This window comes from Numida meleagris, chromosome Z (assembly GCF_002078875.1).
Source record: "Numida meleagris isolate 19003 breed g44 Domestic line chromosome Z, NumMel1.0, whole genome shotgun sequence".
NCBI classification, from domain to species: domain Eukaryota; kingdom Metazoa; phylum Chordata; class Aves; order Galliformes; family Numididae; genus Numida; species Numida meleagris.
In genome coordinates this window covers 40925602-40942197 of record NC_034438.1, presented here as the reverse complement: position 1 = coordinate 40942197, position 16596 = coordinate 40925602, and the positions used below count along the sequence as shown (strand labels likewise).

The 16596-nt window shown below is 37.1% G+C and overlaps 1 protein-coding gene across 7 annotated transcripts in view; it reads right to left on the bottom strand.

The window, feature by feature from the left end:
• Positions 1-16596, bottom strand: part of NTRK2 (neurotrophic receptor tyrosine kinase 2) — a 207790-nt gene that overhangs the window by 100681 nt on the left and 90513 nt on the right. For 2 of the 7 annotated variants that reach the window (XM_021380848.1, XM_021380849.1), the window contains 2 exons: positions 15005-15073; positions 8340-14144 (listed from right to left, as the gene is read on the bottom strand). The exons of 4 other annotated variants lie outside the window; for them this stretch is intronic. In XM_021380848.1, coding sequence (XP_021236523.1) covers positions 14107-14144; positions 15005-15073 — 107 coding nt within the window. In that variant the 3' untranslated portion in view covers positions 8340-14106. Of the gene's footprint in view, positions 1-8339; positions 14145-15004; positions 15074-16596 lie in introns of those variants that run through there. One more of the 7 variants, XM_021380850.1, reaches the window with a different exon arrangement.

Genomic DNA, 16596 nt, shown 5'->3' with positions numbered 1-16596 from the left:
TGATCAGAACAGATTTACATGGAAATCAAATACTCTCAGAAAGGAGCTGCTAAAGGAAGCTGACAATATAGCCTTATTTCTGGCCATAAAAAGCAAACACTACCATGCAGAATGCAATGGTTTTTCTGTGTGAACCTAATGAACATATGCAGAACATTAGCACCAAATGAAGTAGAAGACTATATAAACTATCCTAACTAGTGTATCTCTGAATTGATCTGCAAAAATAATCCACTTCCCTTCAGAGTCTGCAAAACAAAACGAACTGCACACAGCCACTATCCTCCCTTGCACCGGACAAGAATCAAAACTGGAATTTCAATGGTCCTATACAAACAGATCCAAAAGTCTAGATTACAGAAGGTACACACATCCGCTTTCCACATGCACAAATACAGCACACCCTTACTTCATGTGCACCAGTCCTAAATAAACAAGCATCAGACTTCACTGGAGGAACACAGTCACTTAGTACTTCATTCTCTGGGGTGCCTAAATTTACACAATTTCAGCAAACTGGAATTTTTTCACTTTCACAGAAAGGACTCACTTTCCCTGAAGATTTTTCTATACTTTACTTATTTTGCCAGATCAGGGATTTTTTCATTGTTGTTGTTGTTTTATTATTTTTTTTTGTATTTTGTTTGTTTTTAACTCAAAATAATGTACTGAACTCCAATCAGCTAGTTCTTTAGAAGTACAGATGAAAACAAATACGAGGATAGTGTGAAAATTTGAAATCAAATGTTAAGTACAAAATCATACAAACAGAAGAAGAGAGTAATACAGAAAGTCTAATTCTCTTCATTCTAACTTCAACAAAGAGTAATTTATTAAATTGACAATGGTGCAAAATCCCTGTGAAAGTCAGCAGAAGCAGGACTGTTGTTTTCATATGAAGAATAATGGTATCCTTTTTCACAAATGAAATCTTGTGCTGGTGTGGCACTTTTCTCTGTCACTGAAAGCAGCATCTACAATATATGGCCACATATGAATTAAGTTAGGAATGGGTTAAAGTAATAGATCTGTATTCTTCACAAGAGGCAATGCCAAAAAGGTAATTGCCCATATTTGTACCACTAGGTTACAAAGGATGACAGTTTCATGTCTTCCTAATGGTTAACTGAAAATCTATAAAATCCATTTCTCTTTCTTGCTGAGAAATTAATACAGGACCAAAACCTGAAATTCCAACTCTGGTTATGCTCACACAAAACTCCCATGGAGAAGATTAAAGATGCTATGTTTTGTTGCTCGCTACCAAAAATGTAAATGTTCTGTACACAAGGCTGCTGCTGGGATTATTAAAATTAGCAAGACCTAGATCTTTCACCTTTCATTCACACAGTCACAGGGACTGAGGGAGGAGTATAAATCAGGTTGCAGGAAAGCGCTTATCCCTGGGCTGGACACTAGCAGAAGCAAACTCCTCCTGCCACTTCTCCCTTCCTATCTCCTCTTTAGGGCACAAACAGAAACAGGAAGGAAATGGGCAAACAAAAAAGCCCGAGTCCTTGGCAAACTTAGATACAGTGCAGCATGCTCATCCTAACAAACAAACATATGCAGAACCCAGGCACGTGTCTTGTGCCTAGGTGCACATCTTGGGAAGCTTTCATCTGGGCCCTGGGCCACAGAAATAAGACCTCATAAGTGACACTCCAGGAAGCAGTCTACACCTAACAGCTCTGTTGGGCTTCTGCTGAGGTGGTTGAGATGCTCTGCAACAGAGCTTGCTATCCCTGGCAAGGCACTGGCTCTGTGGAGGAGATGCCACACAGCCTTGAGGCCTGGGGTCTGGCTACCAGCTCTCACCACTCAGTCATCTTATCCTTGGTGGTACACAAACTCATTTAAAAGAGTACACAGTTCATCAGCTAAGTGGTTTGTATGTCTTTGTGCTCCCATATGACTTCAGAGACATTAGAATTTGTTTTGACAAGATAGTACCAACTTTTCTTACTTTACCAGACAATTTTTTCATGTGAGAGCAAAACCCATGGAATAGAGACACAACAACTTAGAGCAGCTATCTAACCAGTCTGCAAAACAAAGAAAACCTTCAGTACCGAGCTACAAGCAGCTTGTAAAATGTTAACTTACCCTTTTAAGCTTTTATGCGAAAGTAAAAATAAGAACAGCATAACCATTTTTAAAATGAAACTTCATTTTCAAGAGTAAGATTTCAAAAGATTTCTCATCTTTTCTATCACTAGCCCTCTTGCCCCAATTTCATTTCAAATTGCCAAGCAATTATTGCCAAGAAGTTAATTAATATTTATGCTCAGGGATATTCATTACAGTGCTTAGGTAAAAAATACATATATAGGGATCACCATCACTTAGAAAATAGTGATTCAGGTACCAGCATAAAGACATCAGGAATTTGGAATTAAAATTGCTTCGTTTTTCTAGCGTTTCCCTTTTATGTTAAACGTCTGGCAAGACCTGGGATATTTACTCCTACAAATGTTCACAGACAGTGAATTTTAAGCTCTAAAATTTATCATTCCCACATAGTAGGGAGTAGCTGTACTTATGAATGGCAAATATTTAAGTTGGTCTCTTAGCTGATTTTATTGGTTAAATGATCTGATTCATGCCGTTCTCAATCTGATTTTGAGTTTCTCATAGTTTTCCATCCCATGCAGATATATTCAGTGCTGGAGAGATGTTTGCATGCTAGCCATGTGGCATAAACATACACACACTGCAAGGAAGGACAGGAGAATAAGGCTGCACAAGTTGTGCACTTGCAATTGCAATGTGTAGGTAGCAACAACAAAAGGTTTCAGATTGTTAATTAAGCACCTACGTATTATTCAGGCACAGTTTAATATGGTGCACTAACAGTCCGCCCTAGAAACCTGAAGCAGTCAGGACCACACACACATGCACAATTTCTTCTGTCCGCAACAGCATTAATGACACAAAATCTCAGATGAATAAACACTTCTTGTTTATTTTATAGGGGAATACAGTGCCATGCTGTGTCAAGGGTCAGAGTCTGGGCTTTGGTGCAATTGAATGAGGCAGGCAAGCATCTGCCACAGACTCTTTGCATCCTGCAAAATGCAGATGGGATTCCTTATGAATGCACTGAGTTAAATTTACATTTATATTCTGTATCAAACGAATAAATCTTACAGTAGCCTGATTTACGGCACCTGAACCAAGACCCACATGTCTCTGAATGAGGAAAAAAACCTCAGCTTTTCTGAATTTGCCTGATCAAACCCTTTCTAAATAGACTGACGACAGGATAACTCAGTCTCTCCGCTATCAATCCTCAATCTCTCTGAGCAGTCTGCCAAAAGCTGCCCTTTCCTGGCATGAGTATCTGTCCCCTGGCAATCACCAATCAAACCACTATCATGTGAGCTATGTACAAATCACCAGCGGTTACAGCTTCTCGCAGCTTGTGCAAAATTCAGACCAGACGCCAGAAGAAAAACTGTTAGTGCTCCATGGTTAGGAACACCAGCTCTCAGAGGCCAGATCACCAGCTCACGTGGACAGGTGACAGTGGGTGACATGTCTCTGGGTAGGCTGCTCTAACAGAAGCAGACCCGTGTTCAGACTCCAACAAAGACTGGAGCCACAGCAGGGAATGGAAACATGACATCCCTCTGAGAAAGGAAAAGCGGTGACGATAAATCTTTCCCTTCCTCTTGAAGAGGCATGCAGCCCTTTGCACAGTTCTGAATACAATGATTGAAGTTGATAAAGTGTGAATCTTTCTTTACCCGGGAAGAGATTATGTCAGCTCCCAGGGGAGAGCCAGTGTTGACACATGGGAAAAGTTAACCTTACATCCCATGTAACAAGTAAAAAGCCGGCCTTTGAGCATTCTGCTTCAGAAGCCATGCCTCAAATGTCTGGTGGTTACTCCAGAAAGGAGACACTTGAGTAATTCACAGTCAACTTACCTGATTTTGGTTCATATTCTCACAAGTGAACAAATGTAGTTTCATATTTAAAAAGTATTTCATGCATTGAAAAATAACAGAAAAGCTGACCAATCAGTAATAACAAAGGAGATAAAGGGTGTGTGGCATAATCCTCACCAAGACACACCAGGGACTGAAACATCACTGGGCTGCTTGCTACCCAGAAAAGAGCCCTCACCAAGACAGTCAGGCAGCTGTGTTACAACACATACTGCACCTCAGCTTGCCACAAAACTACTTCTAGCTTACAGAAAATAAAACTGAAACTTCCTAGGGCTATCATCTAATCAGCTGACATTAAAAGAAAAATCAGTGAGCAGGGCCTACCATGAGGAAAGCAATACTGATATTCCTTTCTACTTTAAATGTTGTTCCTCATATTTAAGGCAACACACACTGCTTTTTCATATGGAAGTGAGTGGCTTGTGTGTTTTCTTCTGCAAAATACAGGCATGCCAAGACTTCACTCTTGGTTCTAACTCTACTACTTGATTTGTGGCACAATAAGGGAGAAAAAAATGGGATTTTTTCAAGAGTCCTAAGACATTTAATAGTGGTGAAGTGACTTATGACTTTATGGCTTGATTACAATATAATTGTAATGAATTGTACCAGGAGTTTGATTCCTGTAATTGTGCCAGGAATCTACGATGCTGTTAGTCCTACTGACCTTCACCCTGGGACCACTTGGGGCAGGAAAGCATGAGCTAACTGACCTCAGCACCATGCAAGACCTTTGAGGAAGCATTACAATTGGCCTCATGGCATGCGTTTTTATAACACTTGCTTAGGAAGCAAAGTCTGTGTGAGAACGCATGCAGGAATAAAGGCATGATGAAAACTCAGCATGGAGAGACAATGACCTGAAAGAAACACTAGCTAGCTCTTGGACAAATGCTTACATAGAACTCCTTGTTTTCTTCAGACACATTCCCTGAGGCAGAGATGAAGCATTTGTTACTGAGGCATTACTTACTTCAACGTTGTACACACTGAAATTCTGCTAAAACCCTTATACAGGATAAAACAAAGCAACTCTTCAGTAGGATAACACCAGTCATCAAGACACTGGATAAAGAATTTGCCATCTGGCTTCAAAGACTTTCATTATTTTCTTCTCTTTTTACTTCTCTTATCCAATATTAGTTACTAAGGCATTGAGGAAGTATCACCTGCACTATCGCTAAAATCACTATCACCAAAATCTAGCTCCCAACACACTTGCATATTTCCCTTTTGTTGATCAGCCCTCTTGTGAAAGTGTGATGAGTAGAGTAGCCAGTTGAATATTCTGCTAAACAGCAGAGCACATCTCCATGGCAAAAGCCATGTGCTGTAACACATACCATGAAGGGTATGAAAGATACTACCACATTCTTATTCTAACTCACTCCAAGACATTGTTTGGGATTTTAGTTTGTGATTATTATTGTGATTATTAATATCATGCCAGCCACCAGAACAGACTAGATGAGAGACTGGGGAGCAGCTCAGCAGGAAGCAACCTGGGGGTGCTGGTGACAGCAGCTTAGTGTGAGCCAGCAGTGTGTCCTGGCTGCCAAGAGCGCGAACTGCAATTAGGGTGTATTAAACACAGCACAGCCTGCTGCCCAAAAGAGGTGATTCTCCTGCTAAATTTAGTGTTGGTGTGATTTCATCTTGAAAATGTTTTGCACTTCTAGTCTCCACAGTATAAAAAGGATGTTAAGGTCCTTGCAAGCATCCAGAAGAGGGCAACACGGCTGGTAGCAGTGCTGGGAGACATGTTCTATGAGGAGTGGCTGAGGGCATTTGGGTCATCCAGTCCAGAGTACAGAGGGCCAAAAGGTGACCCCACTGCTCTCTGCAGCTCCCTGAGGAGGGGAAGCAGAAGAAGGTGCTGGGCTCTGCACCTGGTAACCAATGGCAGGATTGGGAACAGCACAAAGCTATGGAAAGGGAGGCCCAAACTGGATGTTAGGAAACATTTCTGTACCATGGGGGTCAGACGATAGCACAAGATTCCTAAAGAGGTGGTTGATTTCCCACGCTTGTCAGTTTTCCACTGAATCATTCTTATTCTATTCTGCTCTACTCTAGGAACTATATCTGAAGTTTGCTGTGATGAAATATAGAGACATGCAATAATGGCATCATAAGGGTTTTGGGAATAAACCACAAATTTTCAAAATACAGTATGGAAGCAAATTGTATAAACAAAGCAAACAAATGCTTTTACGTTACTGTTTTTCAACTAAGAGAACAAGCCATTCATTTTAAACACAGTACTAACTTGTGTACCAAACAAGAACTCTAATCCAAATTCATTTTCAGCTCAATTTCAAATACACTTTTTGTTCTCTTTACCCACTTTTCTCCTGTTGCCATACACTCTGAATTGCAATTTTATGTTGTGAAGGGACTATTTAGTTGAAATTCCATTTTCTGTTTATAGACTATAATGACAGTCTGTCTCCTTTATTGCCAACTCTGCTCTGATGACGAAAGTCCTAGAGCTCTGGATAGCAACTTGGAAGCCAAACAAAACAGTATCATTTAAACACAAAGTATCTGTCAGCTTCAATGAACTAGCTACAGAACACTTGGCTTAGAAATCTGCATACAATATTTGCTTTTCAAAGGTATAACACATTGCCCAAAAACTATTTCTATAGAATTATCTGAATATCAGAAATCAGATTTTTGTGAATTCACAATCATCCTCATAAAACTGCAAAATACGAAAACCTCCTTATGTGCAGCTATTATGTTTGTTTTTGTTTTAGAGCCTAATTACTAATATACTATAGAAAGATGCATCAACTGATCAACCTGAAAACTAATTTTTAAATTCATTTTACATTTAATATAATAACAACCAGAAAGTAATCTTTGAAATTAACTTTTTATATGTAAATGAAGAAACTGCATTGATAAAACAATTTAAGAAACTAATATCTAATATATGCTGTTTCTATTTTTTTTCCTCATAAAAAGGGGGAAAAAGAAAGGCAAGTATTTACAATAACTCTCCTAAGTTACAATTCACATTTATTTCAAAAAATGAATCCTTGTTTGCATTTTTAAACTAATTTGGACTGTTAAATTCAGGAATGTTAAGTATCTATGTTACTATTTATCCTGTTTACTTCCTAATTTTCCCATCTGAATAAACTGCTATTTTCACTTTTGCTTCTATTTCAGCTATTTTTTTTAATTGTTCTTTTTAGATGGAAACTTCTTGTTCTATTGAGGATGCAAATTTTATTTTACAATATTTCAATTTTAAGCTCTGTTACCATTCCAAAAATATCCAATAAATGTTTTTAATTAAGAAGGATTTGGCATGTATCTAATAGTTCATTTTGTTTGAATACTTTCTTTAAAATAATTATATCTTCCAGCACCATCAATATCATAGTAATTTACCTTCAGTAGCCAGTCTTACTGAAAGTGTCTCCAAAGCGAATGGACATCAAGCTTGCCTGTTTGATAAGGTGGCAATACATCACAATTGTTTAAAAAACACATTTTACATGGATGATGAAAAGAAAAATATGTTTCAAATACACTATGTGACATCACAGTTGTGCCAAATAGATGAAAAAACTTAGAAAGTCCATATGGGCATACAAAGCAGATTGGGTACAATACTCAAAATACTGTCATCTCATTGAGAAAAATGTGACCAAACACCTTACTGACAAGAAAAGGAACATGTAATGCAATACCCACAACTGCATACATAATGGGAAAATAGGACATTACCTAGGAAAAAAACAAAACAGAATAAAACTTAGGATGAATCTGTGACTTAATATTTTCAATGTTCTTAAATTGTGTATTCTGTTTCATTAGGTCTATCAAGAGACCTAAACAGGCCAGCCCAACAAACAGAAGTTTCAAATCACAGCACTGATGTTTCCTCAAAACAGTTCTTAAAATCAACATGGCATGCTTCTATTTAAAAGTTCTGAGTAGAAGAAATGTGGTCTGAAATGTAAAACTTGCTGTCTTATGACCAACAGCTGAATACGTACTCATTTGACCTGAACAAATATGTCTGATTAAATGTACATGTTAAACACACATACACTTACATTAAATTAAATAGAAATAAAATTATCATTCACAGGTGTTTGCTTTGCTGTTTTTTTTTTTCTGAAGAGGGAAGTTTTTTAAGAATGGTAGTCACTCATGATGCTCTAAAAATAAAGAGCTGAGTCTTACTATATATCAGAAAACAAAAGCAAGAATAAGTACATATAATAACAACAGATATCAGCTGAAGAACTCCACAATTCAGGTACTTTCCAGTACAGTACACAATTACTAATGAAATAGTAGACATAAGCACTTTACAGAGAGTGAAAGACACAGAGATAATGAATTATAAAACTTTATTGGCCTGTTAAAAATAAGTTTGTCAAGTACACTTCTTTAAAGTACGGATTGTCTAAACTGTTACAGTAGCACTTGGCAATAAAATCAGTCATTGTCTGTTATTTACAAGACATATAAAACAGTTTCAATGTGAAGAATTAGAAAGGAGAGAGAGTGAGCAAAAATTCACAGCCTGCTGATGGATTACAGCAAACTGTTTTCTTAGGATGTTGTTAAGGTAGAAGGCATTTTTGTTCTATCATTATTTTTTTCAGCATTTGAAAGATAGATTTTAGTACAGAATGTTTAACTTCTATACCTTGATACCAACTGAATCAATTTCTTCCTATTTTTAAATTGAACCTAAATCAAAGAAATAGCCAAAGGATACAGGGCTCCAAATGGCAGCAGAATACATTTTGAATGTGTTTGCAAAAGCCCTTGAACGCAGGCTTGCACAGTGGCATGGCAACTCATTTCTGCTCCAGAAATATCAAGGAAATAGTTATGTTTTTTAAAAAAATGAAAGAAAAAGTCAGGATTTCTTTTCCTATTTTATAGACCTGCCAAAAGAGTGCGCCAGACTCTTCTTACAAGGAAAAATCAAAACCACTGGAAGAAAGCCATAACTTCATCCTTTTTCTTGATCAGATAGTTCCCTGAAGAACTACCTGCATGGTAGTTCTTGTCATTCCAGCCAGTGAAAGAGGTTACATTGAAAACACATACAAGGAGGGAAATCTCCTAAATTAAGACTAATCTACTCATTAACACTGCTGTGTGTTGCTGCCTCTAGGGACTACTGTCCCTTTTCACAATGTAAATACTCTGAGTCTGTACTGCCTTCAAATCTGCTCCAGACCAGAGCACATGTGCTTATCAATCAAATTCTTGCAGCTGAAAAAATACAGCTAATCATAGAAGGATGATAGTAAGGGTATGGTATGCCCATATCAAAACAGCACGTATCATAATGTAGACTCTTCCAATGTATCTTTTTTCATGAATGGCTAAATTTCTGAAACTGATTCCTAATGTAAAATATGAATAACTTCCAGGTTTGATAAAAAGACAGGAACCTCTTCTACAAGTCCAATCAAACAACTTGCATGCTTGTGAAATTCAATTCCATACACTTATTTCCAATTAATCATTTCCTATTTTAATACCAAATTTAATTTGTACATACATAAGAAAAACAGAAAAAAATGAAAGCCAGCTTCAAAAGTTTGGGCATATGCATTTGCATATAAGCAGGGGAATGGAATGGGCAGTGAAACACTGTGAAAAACATGGTACCAATATTCTCTGTGCTGCTTATAATGCTGTAGTTCTAGTTCTCAATACTTCCAATCATCAATGAACTCTCACTATGGAGACTGGATGACAAAATCTGGCTCAATACGGGCCTGCATTCTCATCTGGACTACTTTATACCACTGCATTACGATGGCAATGCCCTTCCAAAGGATATTCAAAGACCCTGCACATCAGGGGAGACGGGAGAAGAGAGTTTACAGCACATGAAGAAGGAGGAGGATTAAGTCTGTCAAGCATAGAACAAAAGGAATGAGAGAACAACTGAAAACTGTAAGGAAGGGGAGAAACAGAGAGTATAGTGAGGAAGAAGAACGACAAAGTACAAAAAACTTTCAAGTAAGCTTTGGGAGTTTTCTTCTGAAAGGCACATAAAATACTTACCTCCCTAATCATGAATAAATTTTGAATTATTGCAAACGTTAACTATGTATCAGGAGAAGGATTGCTGAACTGGACAGATGTCAAAAAGGACACCTTTTCTATTTGTTTGGTAACTCTACAAACTTTACAAACTGCTTGAACACTTTTAAACATTCAAAAAGTTGCATATAAAGTTTTATCCTTAATGCCAGCCATTAACAGCCAGGTGAAGGGTCTCAGAAACAGGACCTTTCTATGAATGCTGCTGTGGAGAGAGTCAGTAGGAACTGTATTCATCATTCATATGTGGCAGACTTCCATATTGCTTTTAGTCTTTGAAAAATGGTGCTTAAGGAGTGTCTGCACTGCAGGGAATAAATGGATTTTTAGTCCTTCAGTGTCAAAGAAGAGCGAGCAACTTCTATGAGAGCTATTTGAAACAGAATTGCTTCCAACTAGTTGTCCACAGGTTTTCTTGGCACGGTCTGCTGCCTCCAAGATCTTTCTCCTGCCAAAATTAATGGCTTTCTAGAATCACTGCTATGTGAGAGAGACCCAGCTTGTACTCAAAGGGAGTGGAAAGGACAGGGAGCGCCTTGCTACCCAGACACATTGCAAATGTATCACAGTGGCCTCCTTGGCAGCAAGTTCTGTGACTTCCATCAAAAAAGGACATGGTCCCCAAGCACCTTTCTGCAGGAATAGCCTTCCTGTGGGCACCCACCTTGCTTTACATAGCAGACAACTACACCAAGGACAACGCAAACCCAGGCCTCTGCCTGGGAGCAATGCACTCCTTTCCAATATAGACCTGACCACTTCCACCAAATTCAACTGGAATGGGTTTATTTAACAGCCTTGGTTACATGCCCTGCCTCACACCAAAACTCACCCCCAGGATTCCGTCTAGTCCCTCAGCTAATCTGCCCATTAAGTTGTTCAACATTTTATCTCAGTAGTTTTCTGAATACATTATATGCCAATTTAAAGCAAAATTGAGCATAAATCCCTTCTAGCAGAGCATTAGGAATATGCTTTTATTTTAGGTTTTATGTCTGGCATATTAGAAAAAAATACCAATTCTGCCTTTAAACATTTCATAGTTGTTTTTTTTTTATTGCTCAGTGAAACAATATAAAAGCTTTTTAGTATCAAATCCTTGCTGTTCAGCAACTTTTACCATGTTAATGGTTCCTGCATGATTCTTACTTTGAGTGTCACTTTATTTTAAGGAGGTCAGGAATTTGTAATCAACTGAGCCCTTTCTAAACTAACACTGTTTGAGTCGATCAGAATCTGAACAGTTAAAAGCAATGTCACAATCAGGCTGAAAAACAGGAGCTAGGAGGTACTATAATTTCCACATTAGAAGTTTAGCTCCCTTAGCTTTAAGAGGCTCTGGCCACATACTGAAACCATTTTCCGAACACATTATCTTTCTCCATTAAGCATTAAACATCTGCATTAAGACATAATTAGTAACAAATCATGTGCTGTAATCCATAAGGTTCTGTGAATATCTGCATCAAATAACAGTGCACTGAGAGACTAATATAAAAGAGAATACAAAATACATACAAAGAAAATTGTACAATATATATATAAATATATATTTTGCTGGTGCATAAATCAGTTCTGGTTTATTAAAGTTACCTGCATGATTATGTGAAATCCAAAATACTGTAAGTACATGCTGAAATACTTTAAGGTCCAACCTATTCCTATATCATAAAGATGAACTGCAAAGTGCTACAAAATAAGTTACAAAAAAATAAGTAAAATCCCAAATCAATACCTGTGCACATTTATGCATATAAATATAATAAATCATAAAGAACTACCATTTAAAATGAAATATTTCAAAAATCATCTGTCAAATTCCAACTAGGCAAGTCTGCATTTTCCCTGACAAAAGAAAAGGGATCAGATTCTCATCTCATTTATTTGGCAATAAATTGTGAATACATAACTGAAATAAGCTGACTTTGTTCCAGCACAATTTAAGACTGGAATCTGGGCTACTGGGTCAAGCTCTGCTCATGATCCAACTTACATCTGATGTAACTCCACTGACTTTAGTTCAAATATTGATGATCTAAATGATTTCCTATTAGTTTAGAGTCATCTCAGTGGCTTTGGATGTTATTTCAAAATGGAAAGAGTAAGCAATAAATATGAGAATGAAATAATTAAAAGAAAGTTACAGAAGAATCAGTAGCAGAATAGAAAGTATCACCCTAAAGCAAGCTCATTTTCACACAGACTGAGGGAGGAAAAAAGGCAGACATTCTTAATATTTTTTTCTGAGGAATGGCAGAACACTTGCTGACATCTAAATTCAAACAGGGAGGATGATGAATATCCTTAATTGCTGCCATCCCTCCCAAAATCACGACAGAATTTGCAGGGTGACAAAGACACCACAATTCCTAGGTTGTCTTTAGGCTCCCAGCTCTGCCTTCTTCTTTAACATTATCTTTTAAACAACACACCTTTGGGACAGATTTTGGAGAAGGCAGTAAAGCAATCTAGCAATTGCAGCTCCCATTCCCCAACCAGTTACAAGAGAAAGGAAATACTTCACTACACAGACCCTGAAGAATTCAAATATGGACATACTTCTTGACTAATAAGAATATTTGCAAAACTCAACCACAGCAGGAAGAAAGAACTTGTATGTCAGAGACTGAAGAGAATATAAGAAAACAACTCAAAGGACTAAGAGTCTTTAAAGGCAAAAAGAGATTAAGTGTTTCGAAAAAGAGCATAAGGGTCAAGACAAGAAAAAAGAAGATACAATATACACTATTGTAGAAAGAAAAGCATAGAGAATACTTTAAAAAAACACTGATGTTGACAACAGTTTTTCAGTGGAAGAGTGAAAACATTTGGAATTAAAAAGCAAAAAAAAAAGCAAAAAATGAAAATCAAATGTAGAAGAGACAAAATAATATAATCTTTTGCTTGTTTCTCAAGGAATTAAAATCAAAAGCTCAGAAATGCAATCAGAATTCATAGAAATATATTCACCTACTTCAGTCTTTTGCTGCTAATCTTCCTAACTAACTTTCAGCTAAAAAACAGAAACCTCACCTTTCCTATGACTATTCCTTAAACAGAAAAGATCAAATGATAAACTCAGGACTTAATAAGTAAGTAGCATGTAAATGAATATCTAACAATATGCCCGAATGCATCCCTGTTCTTGCAAAATGCTTCTGGCTTTACAAACCTTCCTTGTTATAGTAAAGATTCCTGGGGACAGTATACTTTTCTATGAACAGTTGTATATTTTTATAAATATACAATTTGAAGGACCAACAGTATAGTGTCGTTACTCTTGCTCTTGGCTCAGAATCAGCATTCCAGCCTACTGAAGCTCTGTGCTCTTACAGACATTATTGTATAAGCATGGCCTGACTGAATGGTGGTTAAAACACAAAAACAGTGATGAACAGTATTGCTCTCATTATCCATACAGCTCAGACTCAGCATCTACCTGGCAAAGTCAGTGGAACCACATATTTAAATATGATTTACGGGGCCAACTCTGCAATTTACTGCTTTAGTATTTAAGGCTATATCCTCAAAATATACATGAACTTAGCTTTAGGTATGTCAGTATTCCCAGTGAAATCAATGGGTTTACATACATACTTAAACTGTTTGTGGAAGAGTTTTATGAGCCATTTATGCAAAAATACATGAGCAACTTTGCAGTTCACCTTTGATAAATATTATTTATAAAAACAACATCTTTCTAGTTAAGTTCAAAGAGAAAAAAATTGACATAGGAAAACAATATAATGTAATTTCATCTCAAAGTCATTTTGAAGACACAGTGAGGACAAGGCAATAAGAAAGAGTGTGGTAGCTTATTTCTGGACTTGAGTTTTATAGCTGCCTCAGGGCTTAGCTTTGCCCTGTTCTTGAAAAACAGCTACTGGCTTGAAAGTATTTATGGAGTTTTCTAAACACAACCAACGTCTAAAAGAGAAGTCCAAGGGAGGTGGCACTTCATTGGGCAAGAACACTGTCCACTCCCTAGTGTGCAGCATACAGCTTCCATAACAAGCTCAACAGCACCTCTCTCATCTTTTTCTTATTTCATTTACCCATCCAGTGGGATCTTATGAAATAAAACAAAACCTAAAAGAAACAAAATAAAATATGAGAAATCATGCTATGAGAAAAAGTCAAAGAAAAATTAATAAGAAAGTCCAAACACAAATGGATACTTGACAATCAAACAGATAAAATGCATTTAAAGCATACACAGAATGTTTAAGAAAAATGGTACATGAATTTATGAAAATGACAAAATCAGCTCTATCTTGAGGCCAGAATTTTATTCATCAATTAAAAATGTATAAGGTGTGTTACTCATTTGTCTTTAATGCGTCTAAATATACATAATGAGTAATCAATCAATGCAATCAATATGGAAATCTTCAGCTCAGGCCTGAACTTTGTACAGGCAGATGAACTTCTGCCTTGTTCAAAAGGCTATGGTGAGTAAAATCACCATCAGGTTTACGTGCTCTATATCTTTGGCTTGGTCCATTAACTAACTAGAGAGCCCAGCTATGCCACAGAGTCATAGTAACATAACAGTGAGGTCCTCTGTAATCTGTTTCATGCTTTAGGTCATGCAGATAATCCCCTCTCTCTGCCCCAAACAGGTTTCTGCCTTTAGTGTTATCAAATAACTTTGTAATGGCAGAAAAAAAATAAACTGGGGAAAATGTTATTTAACTATCATATAAGCTATTGTCTCTGAATATCAAAAGGAAGTGGAAAATCAAAGCCTATATATGATGAAACACTGAAACAACTAAAATCCCGTAGGTCATGTTCTGTTCGTAGATGAAGGAGAAATCAGAAGTTAGAATGTGCACCTAATGTCGAGACATTACCTGATCATCTAAGGCTAAGAATTTTAAAGAAAGCTATATTCAGCCCTATTTGATCCTACAGGATAAGTACTTCCTAGAACAGCATTGTCTTACCCAGTCTGTTGTTATCTGATGCAGTTGAGTTATTATGTACATCACTGTTCACAGTCACAGTTACTTGTTCTAATGACATTTGAGAAAAAAAACAATATGTGAGAGTTATACTATTACCCTGTAAATGTAAACTTCCTCAGTAAGTTTTTTTATTATTTTTCATCAGTGCATTCTTTTTTCAACTTGCTTTAGTTAATTATCAATATTTGTGAAGACCTGAAAACTTAAATATATTCCACAGTACTTTAAACAACAATTCAGGACCAAATCTTGATTTGCTTCAAGTCAGTGGAATTTACACTATCAGTTTCAAAAGAAGTTGAATTTGATTGCTAGCAATTAAGTAGCAATTAATAACTAATTTACATTGCATTTTCTTGCTAATTTTAACTTTGAGGCATTATTACTTCCACCCTGGATGTAGGTGATGGCACACTCAGAAGCTGAACTTGCTAGTTTTGAGCCACTACCCATTTCCAAAACGGCGTGTCAACATTCTTTTTGTCTGAAACAATAGATACGATTTAATGTAAGGCTTCAACAAACCGAACCAAACCAAACAAAAAACAACCAAAGAAAAAAAAAAACAACCAAAGAGATGTGGCTAATTTTCCAATTAAAATATAACCTAGAAGTCAACTGTAGTGTCAAGAAAAATGCACAGATGCAGAGTATATTAATCTTCATGATGGCATATACAAGTGGTAAACTCTGTCTAACAGAGTTTAAGGAAGACTGAGGATCTGCTTCTAGAGGCTGTGCAAAGGTGTCAGGCTTTTCTTGTCCTTTTGTCAGTATTTTTACTAAGTCACTGCAGTTAATCATTATCTCCATGGTAATCTACTAAAAGGTGTGAGGAAGTTAAGGGTTAGAGGGAAAAAAAGCATTATCATCATGGTTTTGTCAACCTAGCACTGAAAGCTACTGCATGCTTATACCGTCCCTTCGAAGTTCCCAGGCCATGCAGAGCTCCAATGTGGAATCTTGGTTTCTTATAGTTGTGATACTGCATACATTCATTAAGATTAAATCAAAGGACAGATACATGTGTTTGCATAGATACACTCATCTATAACACTAAGGCAAATCATTGGAAGTGAAAGCTGTCTAGTCTTTTAGTTTGTTTCTTACCTAGTCTATTGTAATCACAGTGAAATCAAACTGCCGTGTTTAAAGTAACTTCTGAATATTCATTTGAGAAGTTCTTCATTGATAAACTACTATTATGTGTTCAGCACTGAGCAAAAAATATGTAGATAACATGTCTGCTTATACTAAGGGGGAATGGTTTTAAACTGAGACAAAGGAGATTTGGGTTAGATATTAGGAGGAAGTTTTTCACGCAGAAGGCGGTGACGCACTGGAACAGGTTGCCCAAGGAGGTTGTGGATGCCCTGTCCCTGGAGGCATTCAAGGCCAGGGTGGACGTGGCTCTGGGCAGCCTGGTCTAGTGGTTGGCAACCGTGCAGACAGCGGGGGGCATTGAAACTAGATGATCTTTGAGGTCCTTTTCAACTCAGGCCATTCTATGATTATATGATATTCTTAATTGCAACTGCACATAAATTAGTAACTGTAGTAGTTTTAAGTGG